Raw genomic sequence first — 24716 nt, forward strand, 5'->3', positions numbered from 1 at the left:
GAAACAAAGAAAAAGCCCCTCTGCTTAAACTGGGCTTGAAGAGACATTTTAATCCATAGTTACATGAAAAATTCTTCTGCTTAATTGTGATACTTGATTCATTTAGAGATATTTTAATCAGAACAAATGGAAGGAAAAATACTGTGTTTTGAGTATAAATGTGACTTGTGACAAACTCATCCTTTTGCATGGTGGCAAATAGCTATTTGATTGTGAATCTCCTTCTTAGCAACTAAGTGAAATGTCCTGCTGAGACAGAGACACAGTTTGAAGTTGTCATTAGATATTCAAACAAAGTGCTAGACATGGTTATGATAAAAGACACTTAGTGAGCTCTGTGCCTCAACACATTTATTGATAAAATAGGATCATGTTATCTATTTCCTAGATGCTTATGAGGAGTAAACATCTAATACATATAAATCTCTCGTAACAGGGCCTGGCAGAAAGTAAACTCTCCGTAAATCTGAACGGATTCTTGTTATGGTGGTGGTTGTGTTAGTGGATTGGAGGGACCCCTGAATTAGGAAACCCACCAAAGTGTGGGTTCTTGCTGCCGGCCATGAAAGAATTTGCACATCAGAGGCAGAGGGATGAAATAAACAGTTGCTTTATTGCTCAGAAGGGAAAAGGAAGGAAAAATCTCCAGTGAGGAAGAGGTGCTGGAGTGGGGAGCGCTGTAGAGACAGCTCCAGCCAGGTCAGGCCATGTGGACTTTTACGAGAACCTTCCATCATCATGTCCTTGTTTAGGGTGTGATAGAGCCAATCTGTTCTTGTTTGAGTTTTTCAGTCCTTGTAGGGGCTTTTCCAGTTGTTGTCATGGCAATCATCAACTTCAGGGCACCGGTGGGTTTGTCTTTTAGCATGCTAATATATTACAGTGAGCATCTAATGAGGCTCAGTGTCCACTGGAAGTCAAATCCTCCACTGTCTTGGACTGGGTGGGTTCTAATCAGTTCTTATTTCTTCTCTGCAGCTGCCTCCTGAGAGTTAGATAAGAGTAATTGGTTTCTGTTTGAGGGAAGGGAAGGGGTATGATCCTAGGAGCAACAGCCTTGGTAACAAAAAGGAAAGTTGCTTTTAATCAGAATGCCTGCAATCTAGTGGACCCAGCATCCCCCGCAAAAAAACCGTCTCCAAAATTCAGCCAGGAAGGTTTTATAGGGAAAGGAAGGAATAACCTCAGTTAATCGTTGAAAGAGGTGGTCAGAGTCGTTGCCATCCCTGAATGCCTGCAGGCTTGTCCTAGTCAACTGCTTGAGCCTCCTCTTCTGGGGCCCAGGGAGGCCTGGGAGACTTCAGCTTTTCTATAAACAAGAGGCAAGGGTTGGGGCAGGTGGCCACAGGATCCTGCTCCCTCTCAGTGGTGGTGGGGTGGGTGTTGTTTGATGCCACAAAAACCCTCTCACGAGTGAAACTCCCAGGGTCACCAGCTTCCTGTGTACATTTTCTGTCTGAGAAACCTCATCTATGAAGAACACCATCAGTATACAAACTACAGTGTAGCTTATCAGGATAAAAAAGAAAGCCCTGATCTGCTTTGATCTCTTTGATCCTGCTGGTTGCAGCTCTATTCATTACTTTAAAACACTCACCAAGCATCTACCGTGTCCCCTGTTAGCTGTTACCCTTGTTACAACATTTAGATTGTATAACTCCATTAATTCACTGTAAGAATAATAAGCATTGTTATTCCTAATAATAACAACCACATTAATAAGGGCAGGTACTATTTACTTGAGCACTTATTCTGCTCCAGGTCCTGTTCTTAGCATTTTAACTGAACCATAATTCATGCTTTACAATAACCCTAATGTGGTAGATATTATGACCCCATTTTACAGATAATACTGAACCTCTGCAAGGTTGAAGGGCTTCCACAAAGTCACAGGACTGCAAGAGGGTGAGCTGGGATTCTCTCTGAAATCTGACCTGAGAACCAGATTTTTAGGCCTCATTTGCTATTATTCCCAAGAATGAAAGAGAAAACCAAGACTCAGATTAAAAGGAATCATTCCTGTTCGCTCAGGGAGGGTCATGCCAGAGTCTAGATCTCTGCATAGACCTTTGACTCTGACTTCAGTGTTCATTTCCTCATCCTCCTTACTCTCACCATTAGCATACGAAAAGCCTTGATCAACACCTGTTCATTAATGAAATGAATTCAAGAGCCCCATTAAGATTTCTAAGCTGAAACATATTGATAACAACAACAAAAAAAGTCATGATCTGAGTGGCAAATATTTTCCGACTGACCTGCTTATTTCACACTTGTACCTCCAGTGGAAAGAGATTTATCTATCAGCCACCAGTTCTTCCATACCATCTATACAGACCTTAGACGGATATAATCCTTGAGGCATGCCTGTGTATCTGAAGATGTAGTGAACATTCTTTTTACTAGTGGGTTAGGGTTTGATAGATCTCAGAAGAGGAAACAATGTTCTGACATCAAAACCACAAAAACAAAACTGGGAAAAAGCCAGAAAGAGAGAAGGAACAATAGGGCATCTTCTACTCTTGCCCCAAATCACAGACATTGAGGGGAAAAAGCTCAAGGGTTTATGGATTTGACCTGCCTTTCCTCTTCAGATGTCTGTTTTAGAAATTAAGAAACTGAGACAAAGAGAGATTAGGCAACTTGACTTAGGTAAGAACTTTGTGATTAAACTAAGTCTATATCCAGACTACCAAAACTTCTGTTCTTCAGCCTATTTATCCCCGCTGCCTTTGGAGGGTGATTATCAAGATCAGATACAATACTCCGTGACTGTCTACCTGAGATTTCAAGTCTAGGCAGATAAAAACACAAACATACCACTCTTATTCTTGCGCATCATAGCAATGTATGGAAATTATAAGGCAGCTAAAACAAACAATCAGAAAACAGCAAATAAATAAGAAAAATCTGAGGCCTTGTTTATGGTTCCATTCCTTGGGGACTTATGATGTAATTCTATGAAGAAGGAAAGTGAAATTCAACATGTTCAATTAGTCTTCAAAAAAAAGAACCCCAAAATCAATATCCCTAAAGAAATCTTGATTCTATAAACAGATCCAAGTGAGTGTGCAACAAATATCACCGTCTATTGTTAAGGTGATAAAGTGTTTAGATATTTGTTGAAAGTTGACACTATTAAATAAATTACAACTTTTAACATAAATAAAAAAGACATACGAATAATTGTAAGTGAGAACTATATTATCTCAGAAAGAAGCAAAAAATGGCTTACATGTGAATTTTTAGAAGATTCAGAGTGCTTACTGGCTACCCCTTATAATTGTAATTGAACTATATAGTCAGTTCATTTTAAGAGAATATCTAACTTTAGAAAAGTCAGGTGATTATGAAATCTAGGCCAGATGAAGTAGTAGTGTAGATCTGAGCGCTGTCAGCCTGCCTATCCCAAATTGCTCTTCTGCCTTCTAGAGTTGCCTTTCAAAGATTACAAAATGAGAAGAAAAAAATACATCATGCTTCTTCTCAAGATAGTTCTTCTAGGAAAATGATGCTACTTCTGGAGAATTTTAACTCGGGTGTTTTTGATGTTTAAAGTAATTTACACCCCACAAAATGAGTTTGAAGGTGATAGGCCAGCTTGCTATTTATAATTTAACGTGTACATAAGTTTCCACCTTTTCCTAGAGGAACAGGCAAAAATTACTGCTAGGCTATGAGAGGGGTCCACTATATTTATAAATGTTGTTATTAATAATAATCTATAACCTGGGGACTATGTTTAAAAGTAGTGAAGAAAGAATGTTATTCAACACTCAGCAAGTATTTGTTTTGTCAGCTCTGTGCGAGGCACTGATCTTGGTGCAAGGTTTCTGTCTGCGTAAAGCATAAATTCTGGTGGAGATTCATTTTCCTTTTTCGAGCGGGAGCGGTAGTGCATGACTGACCCTAAATACTATTATCTAGAGAATCCTAACTTTTCTTCTCCATCTCCCTGAACCTCCTTGAATCACCAGGGCACCCAGTTCACTCATGAGATTATAAATCTCTTGTGGAAATTCTCACCTAGAATTACGCTAACTCCACATTCTTCAACTTTTCAGTAGCTGATTCGAGACTCATGAGGCAGTATACCCAGCCTTAGAACCACTTGCTCGTGTCAGAAGTATCCAGTTCCATTTCTGTGGTTCTGTTTCGTGCAGTAGCATTAATCAGCACTATCATCTGCATCTTTTGGGCCAGAAGATACTCATTCCTGATCAATGTCTATGTCCAAGGAATCTCCAAATAGTAAAATATAAATCAGCAGGAAAAATGGAAAAAAAAAAAAAGGTTTGGGTAGCTTGAAATCATAGTGAGAGGTTGTAAAACCTGGAAAATCATCCATGGAAAGTGTTTTATTCACTTCTGAAGATCTTCAAAGAAAGGCAATCCTAAATCAACTTTCCCAAGGCATAAAAGCTCTTTTTCTTTTCAAGGAAGTATACTTAAGAATTAATTTAATTCCTTTTGGTTATTGCTTAAGTTCATTTTCTCTTCTCTTGTTGTCAATAGATGCTTATTAGACCATTATACATATTTGTTCAAAGAATAAGAGATATAGTATTCTTTTAGTAATCTTTCTTCAAGATAAAGGTAAACTGAAAAACCAGGACTAGCACTGAAAAACGTGATTTATTTAGTTGGCACAAATCAAGTAAAAAAAAGCATCAATTATATGTGTGCTTAATTTCTAAACATTTTCTCATAATGGATTAATTTAGAACTAATGTCTCTGTTCTGACAGATGATGATAAAGAGATGGTGATATTTATTATCATGCAGTTGGTTGTAGTGGACATTTATTGAAATCTTACAATATGCTTGGCATTGGATTGACTGCTTTTATATGGATTTCTCTCGCATGCATTTTCTGCTTTAATCATTATAACCATCCTGTAAGGTATTATCTTCCTGTAAAGAAGGCTTAGGTATCATATAGTTAGGTAATGCTGGAGCCGGAATTTGAACTCAGGGAGTCTGATAGCAGACCTTGCATTCGTAATCACTCTGAAAAATAAAATATCCATTAACAAACCCTATCATCAGCCACACCACACTAACTGTTGGCTCAGCTGGCCATGGGTTTGGCAGAAATAAGAGCTGCGTTGACCTGATTAACTTTATAGCACACGTCAGACACAGGCTAATTTTTTTCTTTTATACAAATATCTTTTCATACATAGATAAATGAATTTAGAGACCGTTGACTTCTGTGAAATCTCGAGTGCCTTCTTAAATGAATTTAGATAGTTATCTGGACACATAACTAATTTAATCTTAAGTCAGTGTGACTTACATCTTTTGGAAATGTAATTATTCATGGTACGCATTTGTAGAGAAAGGATATGAGTCTCCCTTTATGCTTATGTCAAAAGGGCTGCAGATGTATTAAGGGGATGTGATAGCAGATGCATGATGTTGTGAGCCCTGCCAGTGGATTTGTCCAAAGTACTATTTGGAGTCCCCCAAAGCCCTAAGACTATTACCAAGCAGTGAGAACTATCCAGCCATTTTAGATGGAGTGCCTTTGGAAATGAGGGCACAGGACAAACGATGTTTCACATTTGTATATATTAAAAGTGAAATGTAACATTAGTAACATAGATTGAATGGATTTAGGGTAAACACTAAGTTCCAGAGTTACCTAATACTATTCAGTTATTAATGTAGGGCAGGGCAAGAGAGAGCTTCTGTATTGTAGTCATATTTTATGATTTTTCTGGGAAAATTCAGGATATTTTCTGCCTCCACTTGTGATTATTTTACAAGCTTAATATGCACCATGGATATATAGACCATAGAAGAGATCCTATACTTTCGGGGACTGGCGTACAGAAGTATCTAATTTCGAATATTGTAGTGATGGCAAAACTGAAAAACCTCAACTTATGTATTTAATAAAGAAAACATAATGGCCAACTAACAAAAGCAAATGGTATTTATAAGTTCAAGGTTGCACGTGCTTGAAATAATGAAAGCTCTGTGTAGGTTTATTCAAGTTATTTGAGTTAACTGCCGGTACTTGTGTGTGTGTGTGTATACATTATTTGAATGAAATTAGATTAGAATAGTTATGTGCAGTGAATTGATACCTGGATTTTATTTGGCTAAAAAAGCTGTCTTATGCATCAAAAGGCACTAAACATTGTATGCCTTTTCACGCTCCACTTGCAAGTTACATGAACTGATAACTGGTTCTAAATATTAAAATACATGCCTAGTTTCTCACTGCTATCCTCTACCCACAGGTTGTGTATAAAAACAATGATGTAAGATTGGAATTATCTCGACTTGCCAAGCAAGGAGACCCTAAGATGAAGATCCATGGAGTGGTGGCATTTAAATGTGAGAACGTTGCAACTTTGGACCCAATCACCTTTGAAACCCCAGAATCTTTCATCTCTTTGCCTAAATGGAACGCAAAGAAAACAGGCTCCATATCATTTGATTTCCGCACAACAGAGCCAAATGGCCTCATCTTATTTAGTCACGGCAAGCCACGACACCAAAAAGACGCCAAGCATCCGCAGATGATAAAGGTTGACTTCTTCGCTATCGAGATGCTGGATGGACACCTCTACCTCCTCCTGGACATGGGGTCAGGGACAATCAAAATCAAGGCCCTGCAGAAGAAGGTGAATGATGGAGAATGGTATCATGTGGACTTCCAGAGAGACGGACGATCAGGTAATTGATCATTTTTCTATGCTATTTGTCTGCTGGAACATCTCATCCATTCCTCACCATCTGTAAGGAATTAAAACCAAGACATACTAAAGATTTCCTGCATTTCTGTCTTTAGAGTAAAGGAAATTGTCTGTTATTATTTCTGTTTCACATCGTATAAGAATCAGAAGGCACTAATTAATCATCCTAGTTGGGCATCAAACCCCAAATGCTCAAATGGCTCTAGAATAGCTTCTTAAGTGAACATTAAATGGATAATCAAGTGCCAAATCTTGCAAGAAATTTTGTTTTGCAAATTACAAAATTCGGGGTTCTTACATTCCCAGTTATCTCTCATATGTTTGCAGTTGTCTGAAGTGGCAGATACAAAATATGAAAAAAAAAATTTCAACGATCCATACATCAAATCCTTAGTTTAATACAGCACACTTTTTCCCCGAGGTGGGTCTGGTATCAAAAACATTTTAATCAGTACAGTAGGATTTCAAGGACACTGGCAAAACTCTGCTGCCTTCCAAATAGCTTCCCTTTCTGATAAAAGAGGTTTGGAATTCCACCAACAGGAATTTTCATTTCTTTGGCTTCCTTTTGCTGCACTTTTTTCTTTTTTTTCTGGAGGGGTGTGTGTGTGTGTGTGTGTGAAGTGGAGAAAGGAGAGGATGTTATAGGGAAGGCCTGAAGAAATAACATTTACTTACTCTGAAATTTGGAAGTGGATTAAAGGGCTTAGGGAGTTGAGCAGCATTTGGTTTGTGGGGGCAAGAATCATCCAGGGAAGGGAAATAGCATTTGTGGAAACCAGGAGAGAGAGGGAGAGAAGCAATTTGTTTTAGGTATACAACCATGCATTATATCTTTTACTTTCTTCGCTGAGTGCTTTCATGCTGCTTGTCCTCACTAACAAATCAAATTATCTTCTCGTAATTGAAGAGGGCAGAATTTAGATCTAACCCATCTTCTCCTCTCTCACCTACCGTTCTCTTATTTGCTTTCGTGCTGTACCATCTCCTCTGGATATCCCACTAATTAGCAGCGTGAGCTTGGCTTAGGTTTTCTGTGGGCTTGGATTTCTTTCTTTGTAAAACATGTTGGGAAGAACCTAGTATTCACTGGATCCCAGACCCAGTGATGGTAGATAGACAGTGATGGAGCCTAGGATTCTGTATTTTTGCACAGCTGTCCAGGGGGCTAGATGATCAGCCAAATTTGGGAACCAGAGGTCCAATGACACTTAGTGCTTCTTTCAGATCCAAGAAGCTGTGATTCGCATCCTATTTTAGGAGGACCATGCTGAGGGCCTGGGGCAAGCTCTTCCCATACCCTCCTTTCACAGACTCCCGTGTCACTCATTTATTCCTGGCTTCTCTGCAGCAGAACAGTTTCCTATTTTACAATTATTCATGCCTTCTTTTCCTGTTTACTGATCAAGAAGACTGTGGTTTTGGCCTTCCTAGAAATGTCTTCCTTACCCACTGAAAGAAAGAAAGAAAGTGTATGAAAGTCAGCAGGAGCTAGGGGTGAGGGTGGAGAGTTGAAGGAAGGTCGGAACCCATTGCTCTGATCCTCAGATGCTTTGGAGACTCTTTCTGATTCATCCTTCTCTGGAAATTTGGTCTACAAATGTTCTTTCATTTCCCTAAAGAAGTTCAAAAGGAAGATTAGTTACCATTCTGTGTAATCTGTGCTATGCTGTCATTTTCTGCCAGTATCTTAGATGGTTGAGAGTAGACAGCAAATAATTTTTTAAAAATATCTGTAGTGCTATCCTGATTCCATTAGGAACTGGATTCTTCTTTGTTTTCTGATTTAAGCACAGAAGAGTCCAATGATGGGGATACAGAAATAGAGCAATGCAGGGCTTCCCTCTGGCTTCCCCTAGCCTGTTTCCCCCAGAGTTAGCAATTAATGTGCTACTTAAGAACATTCAAACAGAAGACTTAAAAAGAGGATGGAAACATGGATTAATCTTTTATTTTGAAATATTAATTTGTGGATATTAGAGCTTGACTTAAAATACATCTAGAATGAAAGTTTGGAAATGACTTTCAAGAATATATATATATGTATTTTAGTCAGACTTTAGAATAATTTAAAACATAACTGATCAGATTAAGTGGATATCTTTTGCGAGTTCAGAGGGGCAAAAACTACACTTCAGATCAGTTGGGTTTCGTTCACCTAGAAATGAGATGTTTTCTAACTGTATGAGGAAATACATAGTTAATATCTAAACTTTAGTAAATGCAGAGTAACAGGAAAAGGAAATTAAAATTATTCACTCTTCATTTGATAATGATAATTTATACCAGGATATTTCTTTCCAGTCTTAAAGGATAATGAGATCTAATTAGTTTCCCAAGTTCCTTGGATGACCTGTTACAATAAGATCAGCTAAATACCTTAATCCTCAAGCAGTGTAAAATCTACTTTTTCTGTTTAAGCTCTTTAATTCATCCAAATTACCAAAAGTTTATTAACTGCCCTGTTTATGCCCTCATTGGAAAAGGTCAAAGCAGCAAATATCTACTTTAATTTCCAAAGTTCAATGCTGGATGGGAAATTGAGAGAGATGCCTTAAGAGAGTGTTTACAGTAAGAAAAAAAGTAAAACATGGGACTTTTGTCAGAATCCAGTTTAAAGATTAAGTTAGCATGCTTGGTGGTGTTCTGAGGGTAAAGTACTGTTACATGATTATGATTTCAGAGTAGTGAATTGGAATAAACAATGTAAAAACCAACGCTCATTCACTGAAACAGGTTTTACCCTTACTAATTTGGAAAAAAAAGAGACAGAGAGAGCTCATATTATGCTGGCCTTGCTCAAGGGAGTTTAATGTAATTTTAATAACTGCAGCTGTTAATATTTTATATATAGTATTTTAATTAAGTCCTGTATTTGCACACTGCATTGGTTTGGTATAAAGCAGCCTTTTAAAGACTGAATGAATAGCGACACTAGCTTTTCTTTTACTTAAAGGCTATTTCTGAGTTAGGCTTAGTGAAATACTGAGACTTGTAGCTCAGTGAAAACTAAGAAACAGAATTTCAAGAAATAACTTGTTTCACATCAGCTATATTCAGAGGCCATGTGGAAATTACTCTTATTGGAATGTGGGAAATGATACTGACATGACAAGAGGGCGGTATGGGCTGGTTTCTGACTCATGGACGATGAAGGTCGTATCTGTTGGTTTGCCTGGGATACTCCTCAGCTGAGTGTTTAAAAACATTTAATGAGCCACATTTTCTGTGTTGTTAAAGTAGAGGGAGCCTAAGCCTAGGAGTTAGTCTTTCTCCTATTGACCATACTAAAGTAAGTGGGGCTAAAAGCCATGGCCGTTAATTTGATGCTGATCACTTTTGGCTGTCTTGGTCAGAGAGATGGTTAAAACCATAATTGGTGGGCAGACTGAATTTTTAACATTCCCCAGTTTATAAGGAAAACCCAGGTATGACAGGGACTATCTTACTTACGTTTATACCCGCAGGCCCTGCTGCTTTCTTGTGCAGTAACAGTTGCTCAATATGTATTTGGTTTAAGAAAAAATAAAGAATAAAAACATGTGAATAGCTCAGTGCCAGCCCACCCCTAATATTCTAAAAATAGTAGGACCATCATTATACGTGAAGAGTGATAGCACTCTTTTAGTTGTAAATGCAACTTTTTAAAGGAATTACATTGCTTCTTGAAAGCAGTTTACACAACATAGGATAACAGGTGTTGTCTTCCTTTTATGAATGCGGTGTCATCCTCCAAGCTGAGATGGCTGAAAAAAAAAATGCAGTGAGGAAGTTAAACAGTTGTGAGAGAGCTATGATAAGCCTAGTTCCAAAATGACAACCTTTAATGAGAACAGGGCTGCTATCCCTGCTTGTTCATGAGACCCCCAATATCATTTAGCGAACACGTAGGCAGAAAGCAAGTTAATCCTGAGGGAAGGCATTCACTTCTTTCTGAGGACCAGGATATGACCCACAGTAAGCGTGCTATTGACAAGGAAGATAGTCCCTCAGGATGTCCATCTTTCTGGTAATTTGCCCTTCGGTCCTTTGTTCACTGAAAGGTGGGTGTATGAGCCCTTCGCTTGACGAGAAATATTACCTTTATCTGAATACTTTGCCAGAACTTCACTTTCAGCAGTTAACTGTATTGGGTTATATGTCCCTTCTTCCATTCTGTGACTTGGGGCGAGGAAGAAGCACTTTCATTCCCACACTTTGACTAACAGAGTTTGGTCACCACTGTTCTCTCCATTCAGTGTAGCTTCTTCCATTGCCTACTGAGTCCATGACCGGTGACACGGGAGGCTTAGTGGGCTAAGCCATGAATGGTATTTTCAGATCCTGCACCAAACTGGCAAAGGAGGAACCAGCCTGATTTTGTGGATCAGAGTGTATGTCATGAGTTCCACAGAAAGTGGATTTGCTCTATGGATAGCTTAGCTACTTAGAAGAGCAAAATCCCTAAGTTGCTGAGTTAATAGTATGATTGAAGGGGCTCATTACTCTGCAGACTTTGCCAGACTCGTGGCTACATGTGCTCTCACCAGCGCCTCCTCCTTTCCAGGGCTCCCCTTTCCCTCTCTTTTGCTCCCAAACTCAATACAAGACAGCTACCCAGATGTTTAGCTAAAGTGTGAGTTGCGCTAAAATTAGGAGGAGGTACTGTTTAAATGTGTGTTAAGCTCTTTGGCTCAGTCAAGGGTATCCTCTTAAATATTTTCGTAGCAAACTGCCAGTCTTTTTTTTTTTTTTTTGCAAACCATCATTACACATTGAAATCAAAGAGAAAACTCATTATTCTTGTCAAATTCTGCTTGTGTACAGCAGGGTACAGCAGATTGTATCAGCAGTTATTCATGGGTAAGCCTACATTTAACAGCTAAGAAGCCATTGAGATTTGAATTGAAGTCATAGAGTTCCAGTTTAAGAACTGGAAATTACAGTGGGAAAAGCATAAGGCTCTCTCCAGAGCACATAATTAGAGGTTTATAATAATCATGGTTTGATGTGAACGGCACTTTCCAGCTATCTATTACCAGCACTGATTTCTGTGTATACCATCTACTTGAACAACCATTAGACAGTTTCTCTATTTAGGTCTTGATTTGAATTTGCCCTCTGACTATAAACATTCCTCCCATGCCTCTACCTAGTAGCCTGTTGAAGTAACTTTAAGTACATGTATAAATGCTTTATTTTGTATCCATGTCCATAAACTACTACCCATCAATGGGAAGACTGAAATACCTTTTCAGTAATTTATCAATTACTTGACTATCCTACTGACTAGACAGAGTCAATTTTGCATATAATTATGTTGTTAAATTTTATTAAATTGATGCTTATGTTTATTTATTTATTTTGAACATATTTAAAAAGAAAAAAAGTCATCTGTTGCCTTCTTTTCCCACTCAAAACATTTTCGGTTTTGCACATTTTCTTCTAGTTTTTGTTAGCATGTACATATATTTTATGTAGTTGCAATTAAAATATAAACTTAATTTTTCAGACAATTTGTTTAATATGAAGTCATAAACTTTTTTTACGTAAACGTATCTAACTAACAAAAATTGTTCTCTGGGGGTTACAAAAACAGCATCTGAGAATCAGAGCAGAGCTTTGCAGAGACACCTTAACCAGGCTTCTGGGCTTGTGGGACTCAACTGTATTCAAATATAGAGTGTCTATAGAGAAGAAAGTCACAGCGACAAACATTGGCAGTGCCCATCTAAGCACTGCCCAGGGTGCTTGACTACTTCACCCGCACTGTAGAAATGGAGGCAGGTCATCTTTATTGGGATGAGGGAGGGTATCAGATCATCCTAGGCTAATATCACTACACATTTCTTTACCTGATGCACTCTCCTTATGTTCCTCACTCTTCTGAGTAAGAGTTAGCTCCCATTGTGAGTCTGATTGCAGTAGAAGGACAAAATGAGTATGAGTATTCTGGTTCCTGTAACAATTTAAGATCCCATTGTAAATGAATAAATGCACATTTAGATTATAAATTGGCATCCCGCGTTGGCAGAACTACCTAGGAAGCATTGCCTATCCTATGATAGTTAATTTCTCATAGAGAATTAGTAACTTGGCATTCTCATTTTATACGTTGGTCTTGTGGGCTTGGTAAATATCCATCAAACCCTGAGAGATGGCTCCTCGCTCTTTAAATCCACTCAATCTCCTTTCTAGGCCTACCAAGCCAAGGGACAGACCCTGGACTATGGTGTCAGTTGTCTCCTCAGAAAACAGGCAATTACCTGACCACACCCAGCTATAGTGACCATCACTGTAGAGTGCTGAGTAGAAATCTATGGAACTTCTGCAAAATAATATTTTAATTGCTGCAGAATATGCCTCTTAATTCATAGTCAGAATTTTCCAGCATTATATATGATCATTTAAAAAATTCCTATGTATACACATACATTGCTGTGAGTGTGTGTTTGTATATGTGCCTGTGCTTAATTCATGACATGCCTATAACATATAAATATGTGCTACTGGTGAAAAAGTTTAGGCAAATCAAAAAGTACGTAAATGAAGAGTTTTCCTTTGCCACACACTTCCCTCACCAATTCACTCCCACCTCCATAGGTAAAATAGTTTGGTGTTGAAATATTCCCAGGTATTTTACTGTGCACCAGCATATCTAGAAATCTAATTACACACATAAATGTAGAGCTTCGTTTTTTTCTATGGCATCCTTTGTAGTCACATCATATAGCCCTTAGTTTGACTATAACACAAGTTCACTGTTTTAAACTAATTCATAAAGAAAGCCTTCATATTTTATCTTTATACATATTGGTCAGAATTTCAGTAGGATACATTGTGAGAACTGATATTGCTGGGTTAACTGCATTTTTAATTTTACAAGATAATGACAGGTTATTTTACTAACAGGCTATTTTAGTCTGCCCTCTTATCTGCAGTATATGAGGTACCCTTTTCTCTTCTCTCTTGGCCTTTACTAGATATTATCAAACTTTTCAATTTTGCTCTGAGATTTATTTTTTCATGTATCTATTTAATTTCTGAAATTCCTGGCTCACAGTAATCCAAGTAAGCAGGAAACATCTGGTAATAGGCAAAAACCAGAATATCAAGATTGGTTTTTTGTTTTCAAGCAAAGTTTATTTCAGTTCCTATTATAAATGTAATCCATAACATTGTTTTTAAAAATGACACAGAAAACTAAAAAGAGAGAGAGAGGAAGGAAGGAATAAAACTATCCACTCATAATTCCATGACTCAAAAAACTACCATTATTAATATTTTGGTTCTTTTTCTTTTTCTTTTCTTTTCTTTTTTTTTTTTTCTATTCATTTATGGGAATTGTGTATTTTGTATCGTACTGTGTAATCAATGCTTCATTCTGCTTTTATCACTTATATTTTGCCTTTTTACTGAGTTTAAATTTGTTATAGAATACTAAATTTGACAAGTAAACCTGTAAGTTTGTGGAATCTTATTCTTTTCTGTAGTGAGTGGTGAAGCAGAGCTATGGTTAGATAAAATTTATATTTAACTACAGAATTATTTTAAGCAGTAATTTAAAAAATTTTCACTCACGAAAGAATCTCAGTGGCCATCTAGTCAAGTCCTTTATTTTGCATAAGAGCCACATGAGGCCTTATTTGGCTAAGTTCTCCAGCTAGTTAGTTGCAAAGCCAGAACATGAAAATTGGTTTCCTCTGATCAGGCAAAATCATTACTCATTAGAGCACACAATTTTCTACTCCGTCACTTCCCAATCACTTATGCTTTTGCAGTAATTTAAAAGTTGAAACCAGATGAATTTATTTTAAGTCTCACCTTTACTTTGTGTTTGTTTTCACTGTATAAGCTAATCTTCTGGAAATGGAATAGCCAAGAAAAACTGGATGAGAAAGAGTGGAAGTGAACAGTTTATAAATACCAGACCAAATCTTGAAGTTGATTTCCATTTCCATAACTAAGAACTGTTTCGACAGTTTTTCCCCTTTTATGTATAATTTTACATAAAATGTGAATTATTTACATTTATGAATATTCTTAAATAAATAATACCCTGTCTGTTTATCACCTTTGTTTTACCTTTTGCATATGCCATGAAAACAACTAGGTTTAAATGTTCACATAAGTAGGTGTGATTTCTACATTAAAGTATAAAAGTCCTATGTACACAAATATAATTTCGTTTTTAGCCAAAATTTCATTTCTTTAAAAAAAGTAAAATAACACGGCAGGGTGCTTTGGATTCTTAAATATTGAAGTATGAAGCACGGATCCAAATAAGTCCCTAAATATGACTACCATCTACAAATTGTGCCAGCTCAGATATAACAGTGTTTACAGAAAATATTTGTTTAATTTACCAGAAACTTCACTTGTAATTATAGTGGAAGAAGGTAGAATGTGTGAAATAATCAAGCTGTTCCAAAGAGAAGATATCAATATTTGTAGTTCCTGGAAAAAGATAGAGGGTAAACCAATAATACACTCGGATTTTTGTTTTCTCTTAAGTATTTATTTACATGTGGTCATACCTGAGCCTTTGGAGGATGATTTCTGTTGATACGTACAGCTGTGGCAACTACTCATTGTCTTTATTTGTTGATGAATAATGCTTTACCACATTTGCCATGTTTTCTTGGTAACCACTGCCTTTATAACTCAATTATAGTGAAATAGGCACTTGGGAACCTGAATATTGAAATTTTACTATGCTTCTCAGTGTTAAGTTGATTTAAATGAATTCAGAGATTTTATGACGAGTCCTTTATTTAGTTGATAAGTTCCTTTGATTCGTATGCTTAATAAAATCATTAAGGAATTAGATATTCAAAGCCCTTATCAGAAAAATGTGAGCATTTCAGGACATTTGCACATGTGTAGGCTAAAATATAAACATCCATTTGAGTTTAAGTAATAAAAAATAAATTATTATTTCAAATAAAGTTTTTTACTCTTTGAATCTTCCAAATACAAAAACTGTTTCTGTTCCTGCTCAAGTTCTCTCCCTGCCCCCCTTTTTTTGCCATCCCTTTTACAAAGATTTTCTCACATGCGAGTGAATTAGCAAAGCATGTGGAGCATGTAGTTAATTTTCTGTTCTGGTTGTTTCATCCTGTTCTGTTTGTTTGCAGAATATTCCAATGAATGATATCTGATACATGTGTTTGCTGGGCGAGGCTCCATACCTTGAATCCGGGGTTACATTCATGTGTAATTCCTCTTGGATAATATTTGAGTTGAAGTTAGGGTTATATTTCTTTGGCTACCTTTCCCACCTTTCATTGCTACTGCTTCCTGTGAGAACTCTAAAATTGTCTCTCAAGGGGATGATAAGGAGCTGGGAGGTAAACGACCTTGTCCTTTATGGTAGTCACCTCCCAGTGTTCTTTGAACTATGGATTGCAACCTGTTAGTTGGTCCTGAAATCAATTTGGTAGGTCACATCTAGCATTTTTATTAATAAACTTACATAATAATAATAATAATAATAATAAAAAAGGCAGAGTGCCTCAGAGGCAGTAGAGTTAAGTATTTTTTCTGTTCAGCAGTTTCAGTGTGTGTATGTGTATGTGTGTGTGTATAAGCGGGTGTGCACTGGGCTGCGCATTAACTATATGAAAACTGTGGATTAAAGTTAGGTGCTGTGAGCAGAAAATTTTAGTTTAATCACAAAGTTGGAGTGAACATCTTTCTCCGACCACAACAAGCACTTTCATAAAGACATACCTGAACTCTCTTAAATACTTTGTTCAGAGCAGGCACTAACACGCCATAAATAAAAAATTAAGAGATCCAGTCACTCCATTTTGTCAGACTCTTCATGGACGGTTGTCTGACACACTTGGCAGCAGATTTGCCCCCGAGAGTGTGGACCCACTGAATGTGGAAACTCCAGACGGTACTGGGCTCTGCAGACTCAGTTGGGGGGGACGGAAACAGTACGCAAGTCGCTGCATTCCTTCATCTCAGCCATCCTCCAAGCATCCTGAGTGTCAGAATTATAACACCATGAATAAGGACAAGACAGTTTTTCCGAGTGCTTTCTTTACCGTGAGCTAAATCAAGCTTGTTCCACAAATCGAAAGGCACATGGGGAAAAATTGCATATTTAAAAAAAAAAAATTCCCCCCTCTTATATAACTTTGTCATTGTTCACTTGCTCTGTGTCTCCTAACAGTTGCCTCTCAATATTATGTATTCATTTCTAGGAAGTCTTCTTGAGCTAATTGGAAAATGGGGTGGCACATCTCTCGCTTTCATTTTAAAAACATAAGTCACGGTGTTCATTGCATACAATATTTCACTTTCTACGTGTATGTGTGTGTTTAATGCCTACCTTTCCTTTTGTCATTAATACTTACTCTTTCTCATTGTTTTAATTTACATTAGCTGCTGCAGAGGGTAGGGATCATCTGTGAACTTACTTCTTAGGGCCTTTTGGACAGTTAAAAATGCCTGTAATGAAATTCTATTTAGAAAAGTGTCACATTTCTCTCTCAAAATTATATATTTCATTTCCTCTAAATGATGTTTAAAGTATTTTTCTAAGTAGGATTTTATGGTTCCTGTAGGTTCCTTTTCTTTTTACATTTTTTATTGAATAATAGTTATTTTACAACGTTGTGTCAAATTCTAGTGTACAGCACAATTTTTCAGTTATACATGAACATATATATATTCATTGTCACCTTTTTTTTTCGCTATGAGCTACCACAAGATCTTGTATATTTTTCCCTGTGCTATACAGTATAATCTTGTTTATCTATTCTGCATTTTAAAATCCCAGTCTGTCCCTTCCCACCCCCTGCCTCCTTGGCAACTGCAAGTTTGTATTCTATGTCTATGAGTCTGTTTCTGTTTTGTATTTATGTTTTGTTTGTTTGTTTGTTTGTTTAGATTCCTCATATAAGTGATCTCATATGGTATTTTTCTTTCTCTTTCTGGCTTATTTCACTTTGAATGACATTGTCCAGGAACATCCATGTTGCTGCAAATGGCATTATGTTGTCAGTTTTTGTGGCTGAATAGTATTCCATCATATAAATATACCACCTCGTTTTTATTCAGTCATCTGTTGATGGACATCTAGGCTACTTCCATGTCTTGGCTATTGTAAATAGTCCTGCTATGAACATTGGGGTGCAGGTGTCATTTTGAAGTAGGGTTCCTTCTGAATACATGCCCAGGAGGGGGATTCCTGGGTCATACGGTAAGTCTATTCCTAGTCTTTTGAGGAATCTCCATACTGTTTTCCATAGTGGCTTTCCTTGCTTCCGTCTCCCACTCTTAATGATTTAGATGTCTTCTTTTACAATTTTGTGTTTATTCCTTTTTTAATTCATGGCAGTTATCTCCTTTCCAGTTATAAGTTTCTCATTTTTGTAGCATCCTGCTTCTTTTCTATTTAGAGTAGACCTGTCAATATTTCTTTTAGCATGGGTTTAGTGTTGCTAAACTCTTAGTTTTTGCTTGTCTGTGAGGTTCTTTATCTCTCCTTCTATTCTAAAGGATAGCCTTGCTGGATAGAGTATCCTAGGCTGCATCTTTTTTTCATTCAGGACTTTGAATATATCTTGCCACTCCCTTCTGGCCTGTAGTGTTTGTGTGGAGAAATCAGCTGAGAGCCTTATGGGGGTTCCCTTGTAACTCACTCTTTGTTTTCCTCTTGCTGCCTTTAGGATCCTTTTTTATTCTTGACTCTGGCCATCTTGATTATGATATGTCTTGGTGTGGGTCTATTTGGGTTCTTCCTGTTTGGGACCCTCTGAGCCTCCTGTACTTGGATATCTGATTCCTTCTTTAGGTTTGGGAAGTTTTCAGTCATGATTTCTTCAAATACCTTTTCAGTCCCCTTTGTTCTTTCTTCCCCTTCTGAAACCCCTATGATGCATAGATTGGCGCGCTTTATATTATCCCATAGGTCCCTTACATTGTTTTCTTTGTTTTTGATATGTTTTTCTCACAGCTGTTCTGATTGGGTGCTTTCTGTTGTCCTGTCTTCTAGGTCACTTATTCGTTCCTCTGCATTATCTAGCCTGCTTTGTACAGCCTTTAGGTCAGCTCTCATCTCAGCAAATGAGTTGACTAATTCTACTTGGTTCTTCTTTATAGCTTCTATTTCATTTTTGACATATTTTGTATCTCTAAACACTATTTCTTTTAGTTCCTTCAGTACTTTGATCACTCCTTTTTTGAAATCTTGATCCAGTAGGCCATCAATGTCTATTTCCTTGATCGTGCTTTCAGGGGATTTCTCCTGATCTTTTAATTGGGAGTGGTTCCTCTGCTTCTTCATATTGCTCATATCTCTCTGGCACTGTGGCTTAAGGAGTATCAGTTATCTAGTTTTCCTGGAGACGGTGTGCTCTTTATGATTTTATCGAGAGGTCTTTGTGTCTTCGCCCTGTTCCGTGAACTCAACTTGCTGTTTCCAGAGGCCCTCTGTTGGCGCCCTCGTCTGTGCTATTCCCAGTGGCTGTCAGCTAGCAGATTGTGCTCTCTCCTAACACTGGGTCAGGAGCTTAGCTCTTAACCAGTGGGTGGGCGAGTTACTCCCCCTCCCATTGCCGCAGTCAGATGCTGCGCTTTGAGGGGAGGCAAGTGGGCAGATCGCACCCCCTCCCAGCACCGTGGTCAGGTGCTGCATTCCTGCCACGAAGGGGGGTGGCCGCCTGCCCTCTCCCGGCACCTGTCACTCTGCTGCTCTGTGCAGCTGCCCGCTCCGCCTCCAGTCGGCGCTCTGAAGGCAGGCTCAGGGAAGACCGCAGAACGGCCCCGCCCCTGCTCCGTGCCAAATCTCAGCTCCTTGTTTGTCTTGGTGGCACGAGTTCTCTGAAGTGCCAGGGCAGAAAGATCCTATCAGCCTCGGGCTGTAAACAAGTCTCAGTCCTGCCTAGGAGGTCACAGAGCCCCCAGGTGCGGATTCAGGCCTCGGCCGTCCCCCCCTGGGCGCTGCTCACAGGAGGAGATGCCGGCTGTGGCTGCGTCCCGCTTCTCTTCTCGCGAGAAGCACCAGTAATGGCGGCGCAGGTCTGAGGAGACAAAGGCTATGGTACCCCTTCCCCAGGGCACACCAGAGTGTTGCTTTGCTTTTTTCGCAATTTATGGGGGACCAAGGGTGTTCTGCTCCGTATCCCCTCCCAGCCATGGCACACAGCACCCTGCAGTCCCCAGGGGCTGCCTCCGTGCAGCCACCCCGTCCTCTGTCCGGCTCGGGCGGCCTGTCCTGGCCCCAGCTGCTGGCTCACATCTCTGGCTGGGTGTCGCAGGGACCCTTTGTGCCCATTTAACTCAGTTCTGTCGGTCAAGGGGTGCTTGGGGCAGATCTGAGCCTCGGAGGCTCCCCTTCCGTCCTGCTGGCCTCTCCGTTGGAGGGGGGTACCCAGTGAAAGAGCACCAGCCCTCCTTTGCCGCTCCCTCCCCGCGGGGCCACTCCTGCACTGTTTTTCTTTTTCTTCTTTCTTTTTTCCTTTTCTCCTACCAGATTTTTGGTGTCTTTGTCTTTCAAAGAGGGCGACGTTCTGTCGAAGTTCGGCAGGTGCTTTGGTTGGCTGAGTGGGTCTGTAGATGTGAGTTTTGGTGTATTTATGGGAGAGGGTGAGCTACAAGCGTCCTTCTACTCCGCCATCTTGCTTCTCTTCCCCTGTATGTTCCTAAGTTTTTTCCTAGACACTTGCACAGTGTGGACAGTAGAAGCGAGTGCTTTGTCATTCTCCTCTTTTGCTGCCTCCTTCGGAAATCCCTCATATACTCCTCTCCTTGGAAGGCCAAAATAGCAATGCCTTTGAGTGTCTCTCCCCTAGGAGCCTTTTCCATTTCTTTCTGTGGAAGTCTAGAGAGACAAATGCCCTCCTGATGACTTGGCTGGCCGCACCATCTCTGGCAGCATCATCCTTGCCCTCCTGCTGCCCAGAGACACATCCCATTATGCTCTCAGTGTGGAGGCGTGCCCCTGCGCTGGGATTGGGGTGCCCTGGGCACAGTGCAGGGCCTGCAGCTCTGTGTGCTTGGATGCACATTTCACTGTCACCACAGGCCCTAGTCTCATCTGCCGCGGACCACAGCTAGTCTGTGAAAAAGCTAAAATGCATCCTGCTACCCACTCTATACCCACACTACGCTTTCCCTTTCTGTCCCTCCCTCTGTACCCCGTCTTCGGTCTTCAGGCCTGAGTCTTCAGACTCCTGTGAGTCTGCACTCTAAATCCCTGAGGCTTCTCATCCGCTTTCTCTCATTAGAATCTTCCCAGTCTACTTTGTGGTCAAGACCTGAGAAAGGAATCTGGGATAATCTGGAAATGGGTCCATGTGGTCTCCTTTTCAGGTAGCACATTTGCATTTTTACAAAGATCTTTGTGGAGATAGAATATTAGTGAAATTTTGAGTAATTTGATGGTACAGGTTGGAAATTTTGATCAGGAAAATGCTGTGTCTTTCCTGTTTTCTTATTTTAATGAATTCCTTTTTTCCCCCCCTGTGATCCTCAAATAATCCCATGTGAAAGTCTACCTCTTCATTCTATACTTAGGGCTAGGATTCCTGTGTGTTATAAACTGAGTAAATTTCTTCTTACATTGAAGTGAGGGGGGAAGAAAACTTGTCCATTTAGATGGTAACTAGTTTAAAAAAAAATTAACACCCAGTTTGACTTGGTTCTTGTGATGAATCATGATACCCAACATTTATGCAGTGCTTACCGAGAAGCAGTTTACTTGTATTATTTTATTTAATACTTATAGGAGATAGGTCACATTACTATGCCCATATTATGGATGAGTAAACTGAGACCATAGAGGCTAATCAGTAGATTCATACAGCTAAGTGTGATGAAGTCAACTTTCGATGTAGATAGTCTGTCAGATTATTGTATTCAATAAAAACAATGAAGTCAGTTAAAGATGGGGGCACAACACAGCCCTTCATTGGTTTGCAGGTGCATACCAGCTTTGAAAATGAGCACTAACCAAAGAGTGTCTGACTTTATTCGAAAGAGTGATATAAAATGCCAGCTTCTTCTTTCTTCCTCTCCCTCTCTCTCTCTCCCTCCTGCCCTCCTGCCCTCCCACCCTTCCTTCCTTTTCTTTTTTTCCCTTCCTTTCTTCCCTGAACTGTTGGAGTCTGAGAAACACTCTTTCTTGGCTGTACACCTTGGTTTTCATTCCCAAAGTGAAACAGAACCATTTTAGTCACTCACGGTCTGCCTTAGTTCTAAAGTTACTTAATTCCACAGATTTCTTCTGTTCATTTCCCTGGGAAGTACACCAGGAATAGAAAGAAAACTGTGACCTGTCTGCCCTCAAGGAGTTCACCCTTAGGCAGAAGAAGGAGAGAAAGGATGCTATTGGGAATGTGCTGTACTCTGTAAACACCTGTGTGTTCACTTGTCTTTGCAACAGGTACCATTTCTGTCAACACTCTGCGCACACCCTACACTGCTCCTGGTGAGAGTGAGATTCTGGACCTGGATGATGAGTTGTATCTGGGGGGTTTGCCAGAAAATAAGGCTGGCCTCGTCTTCCCCACCGAGGTGTGGACTGCTCTGCTCAACTATGGCTACGTGGGCTGCATAAGAGATTTGTTCATTGACGGCCAGAGCAAAGATATCCGGCAAATGGCTGAAGTTCAAAGTACTGCTGGAGTGAAGCCCTCCTGCTCAAGGGAAACAGCAAAACCGTGCCTTAGCAATCCTTGCAAAAACAACGGCATGTGCAGGGATGGGTGGAACAGATACGTCTGCGATTGCTCCGGGACAGGCTATCTTGGCAGGTCCTGCGAGAGAGGTAGGTTTCCAGAAATTAAGCAGCCAACTCCCCTGAGATGAAAAGAGTATGCAGTGTTGCTCTCAAACCTTAAATGACCATTGAAACATAACGTATGCTGTGCTGAAGCAGATGTTCTGCAAGCCAAGAGGCCGCACCTGATGGGTGATCCCGACCAGTCCTTAATGATTTGCAAAGGACCTGATCCTGGGAAGACACAGCTTTTTAAGTATAGTTCAGGAATAAATAGAGTTGGGTCTTTTGGATCCTCTAGGATATGGGTCTAAGAAGTATCATAGACAATCACTGTTTCTTTCACCCAGTTTTTAATTTCAAGATACTAGCAAGTGAAAAAGGGATGAATTTGGACATACTTACGGCCTCATTGCTAACAGCTCTGCTAAAAAGAGCATTCGAAGCAAGCTAAACTGTGGGATGTGGCTTCCCTGACGCTACCGCATGGGACTTAAGTTAGCCCATTTCAATTTAGTTGACTTACCCGTTTGAAATTTGAAAAGTAAGGTGACTTTAAACCATCTAAGTTACACCAGCACTTTCAGAAGTTCACACTGATTTCAAAGGCATTTACCTTTGCCTAAGACGCAACTGATCACAGAAGATTTACTTACCGATTTGACATTAAGGCTTAGCGTGTCTGCGGAAGCTCTGAGCATGTACCACCATTCCCTTCTCTAGCAGGAGGCAAAGCTACTTTTTTTTTTTTTCTTTTTCCTTCTATTAGGAGAATAAGGGTTAAAGGAAGAGTAAAAGGTGATAGCTGCCGCCAGTCATCTGCAGACCAGACAAAAGGAAGGAATAGAACAAATAGGTCTAAGTATGTCCTTCCATCGACCCAAGAGTTCCAGACAAATGCTATAGTCACCATACCCATTGCCACTTATTTTCAACAATGGAACACAAAATCAATGTGAAAAAATTTTGACAAGTTGCTCCATTGTCCTCTCATGCTCCAAATAACATTGCTTTCTGAGACATTTAGCCAAAAAGTATCTGGCGTGTATTTTTTCAACCGTATGCATTTAGTCGTCTTCTCCCTGCATTCCTGAAATTGTTTAATTTGTTTAAGCTAAAACTTCCTAGAGGAAAAAGTGGTTCTTTTCTAGAATCCAAAGTTGAAATGTGACATTGATTCTTAATAAGGAGGTTCATCAGCTTATCAGTTCTATTAATAACATTAATTAATATAAAAATTAGTAATAATAACCTACTAATCTAATAATGATCTTAAATCCCCTACCCAAATACCGTCACTGCTCTGTGCTATACAATTAGATAGGTCCATGGATAGATAAACACTCTAATCACATAGATTCATTCGTTCTCCTAGTACCTAATTGCAATTCCTATGAATAGTTATCAGAGGTTAATTATTTATGCATCATTTCATTTGTAAGGTGTACATTCTCCGTAAATTTTCCCTTCTAATTTCAGTTTGTTTGTATATTATGGTTTTTAGAAATTGCCAAAAGGAGCCAACAACAACAAAGTGACAGAGCTTGCAAGATACATTACAAGTTTGGTATAATGTGAGATTAGCAGACCTGTATGATTTACGATTGTGTTTTCATTTTAATCACTCAGAGAGCTGTCACTTTTCCTGATGCTTCCTGCTTAAGTGATGCTAGAAAAGGGTATAACTGAACTGTCAGAGAGTACAAAAGCCTTCAGTTAAATATGCATGGTGTACCACCCTGTGGCAATATCCTGCTACTGCATATGGCAGAAATAATGGAAATTGTAGAGCTTCCTGAACCAGAATGAGGGAAAGGAGCTATTATATATTGCAGTAATTAGAAGGAGAGGTGGTAAGCATATGCAGATTTGCAAATGAGAATTTAATAGTAGACTTAATCACTGGGATTCAACGTACATTTTTATCTGACAGGTGGCTGGAAATTTCTGCAGATTTCTTTGTTTCCAGGTTGGTTGTGTACTGAGGAGAGAAAATTGTCATTTTTGTGTGGTTTTTGTTTCTGGACTACCCGGTGTATTGTGAGAAGTCTTTGCTTTTCAGAATTGATTGTCTTGCTCACATTATGGCGTCTCCCGAAAACAAGGGTGATGTGGGAGGCTTGTCATAGTCGATACGACAAAATCTGGCTCCTTTCCAGCTCCCAGCCCTGTCCTAGTTCAGTCAACACAAGATCATGTCCAACCCTTGGGGTTTCCAATTCAAAAGAAAGAGCTTTGACTGCGGTTCTTCTCCAGATGCACTCTGATCACATAAGAGTTGACTGACAACT

General features: G+C 39.3%; 1 protein-coding gene across 20 annotated transcripts in view; it reads left to right on the forward strand.

Moving 5' to 3' along the window:
- The window catches only part of NRXN1 (neurexin 1), a 1020679-nt gene that overhangs the window by 431346 nt on the left and 564617 nt on the right, over window positions 1–24716 (forward strand). For all 20 annotated transcript variants that reach the window (XM_064494502.1, XM_031466987.2, XM_064494491.1 and 17 more), the window contains 2 exons: window positions 6252–6690; window positions 22090–22473. In XM_064494502.1, coding sequence (XP_064350572.1) covers window positions 6252–6690; window positions 22090–22473 — 823 coding nt within the window. The remainder of the gene's footprint in view (window positions 1–6251; window positions 6691–22089; window positions 22474–24716) is intronic.

This window comes from Camelus dromedarius, chromosome 15, assembly GCF_036321535.1.
Source record: "Camelus dromedarius isolate mCamDro1 chromosome 15, mCamDro1.pat, whole genome shotgun sequence".
NCBI lineage: Eukaryota > Metazoa > Chordata > Mammalia > Artiodactyla > Camelidae > Camelus > Camelus dromedarius.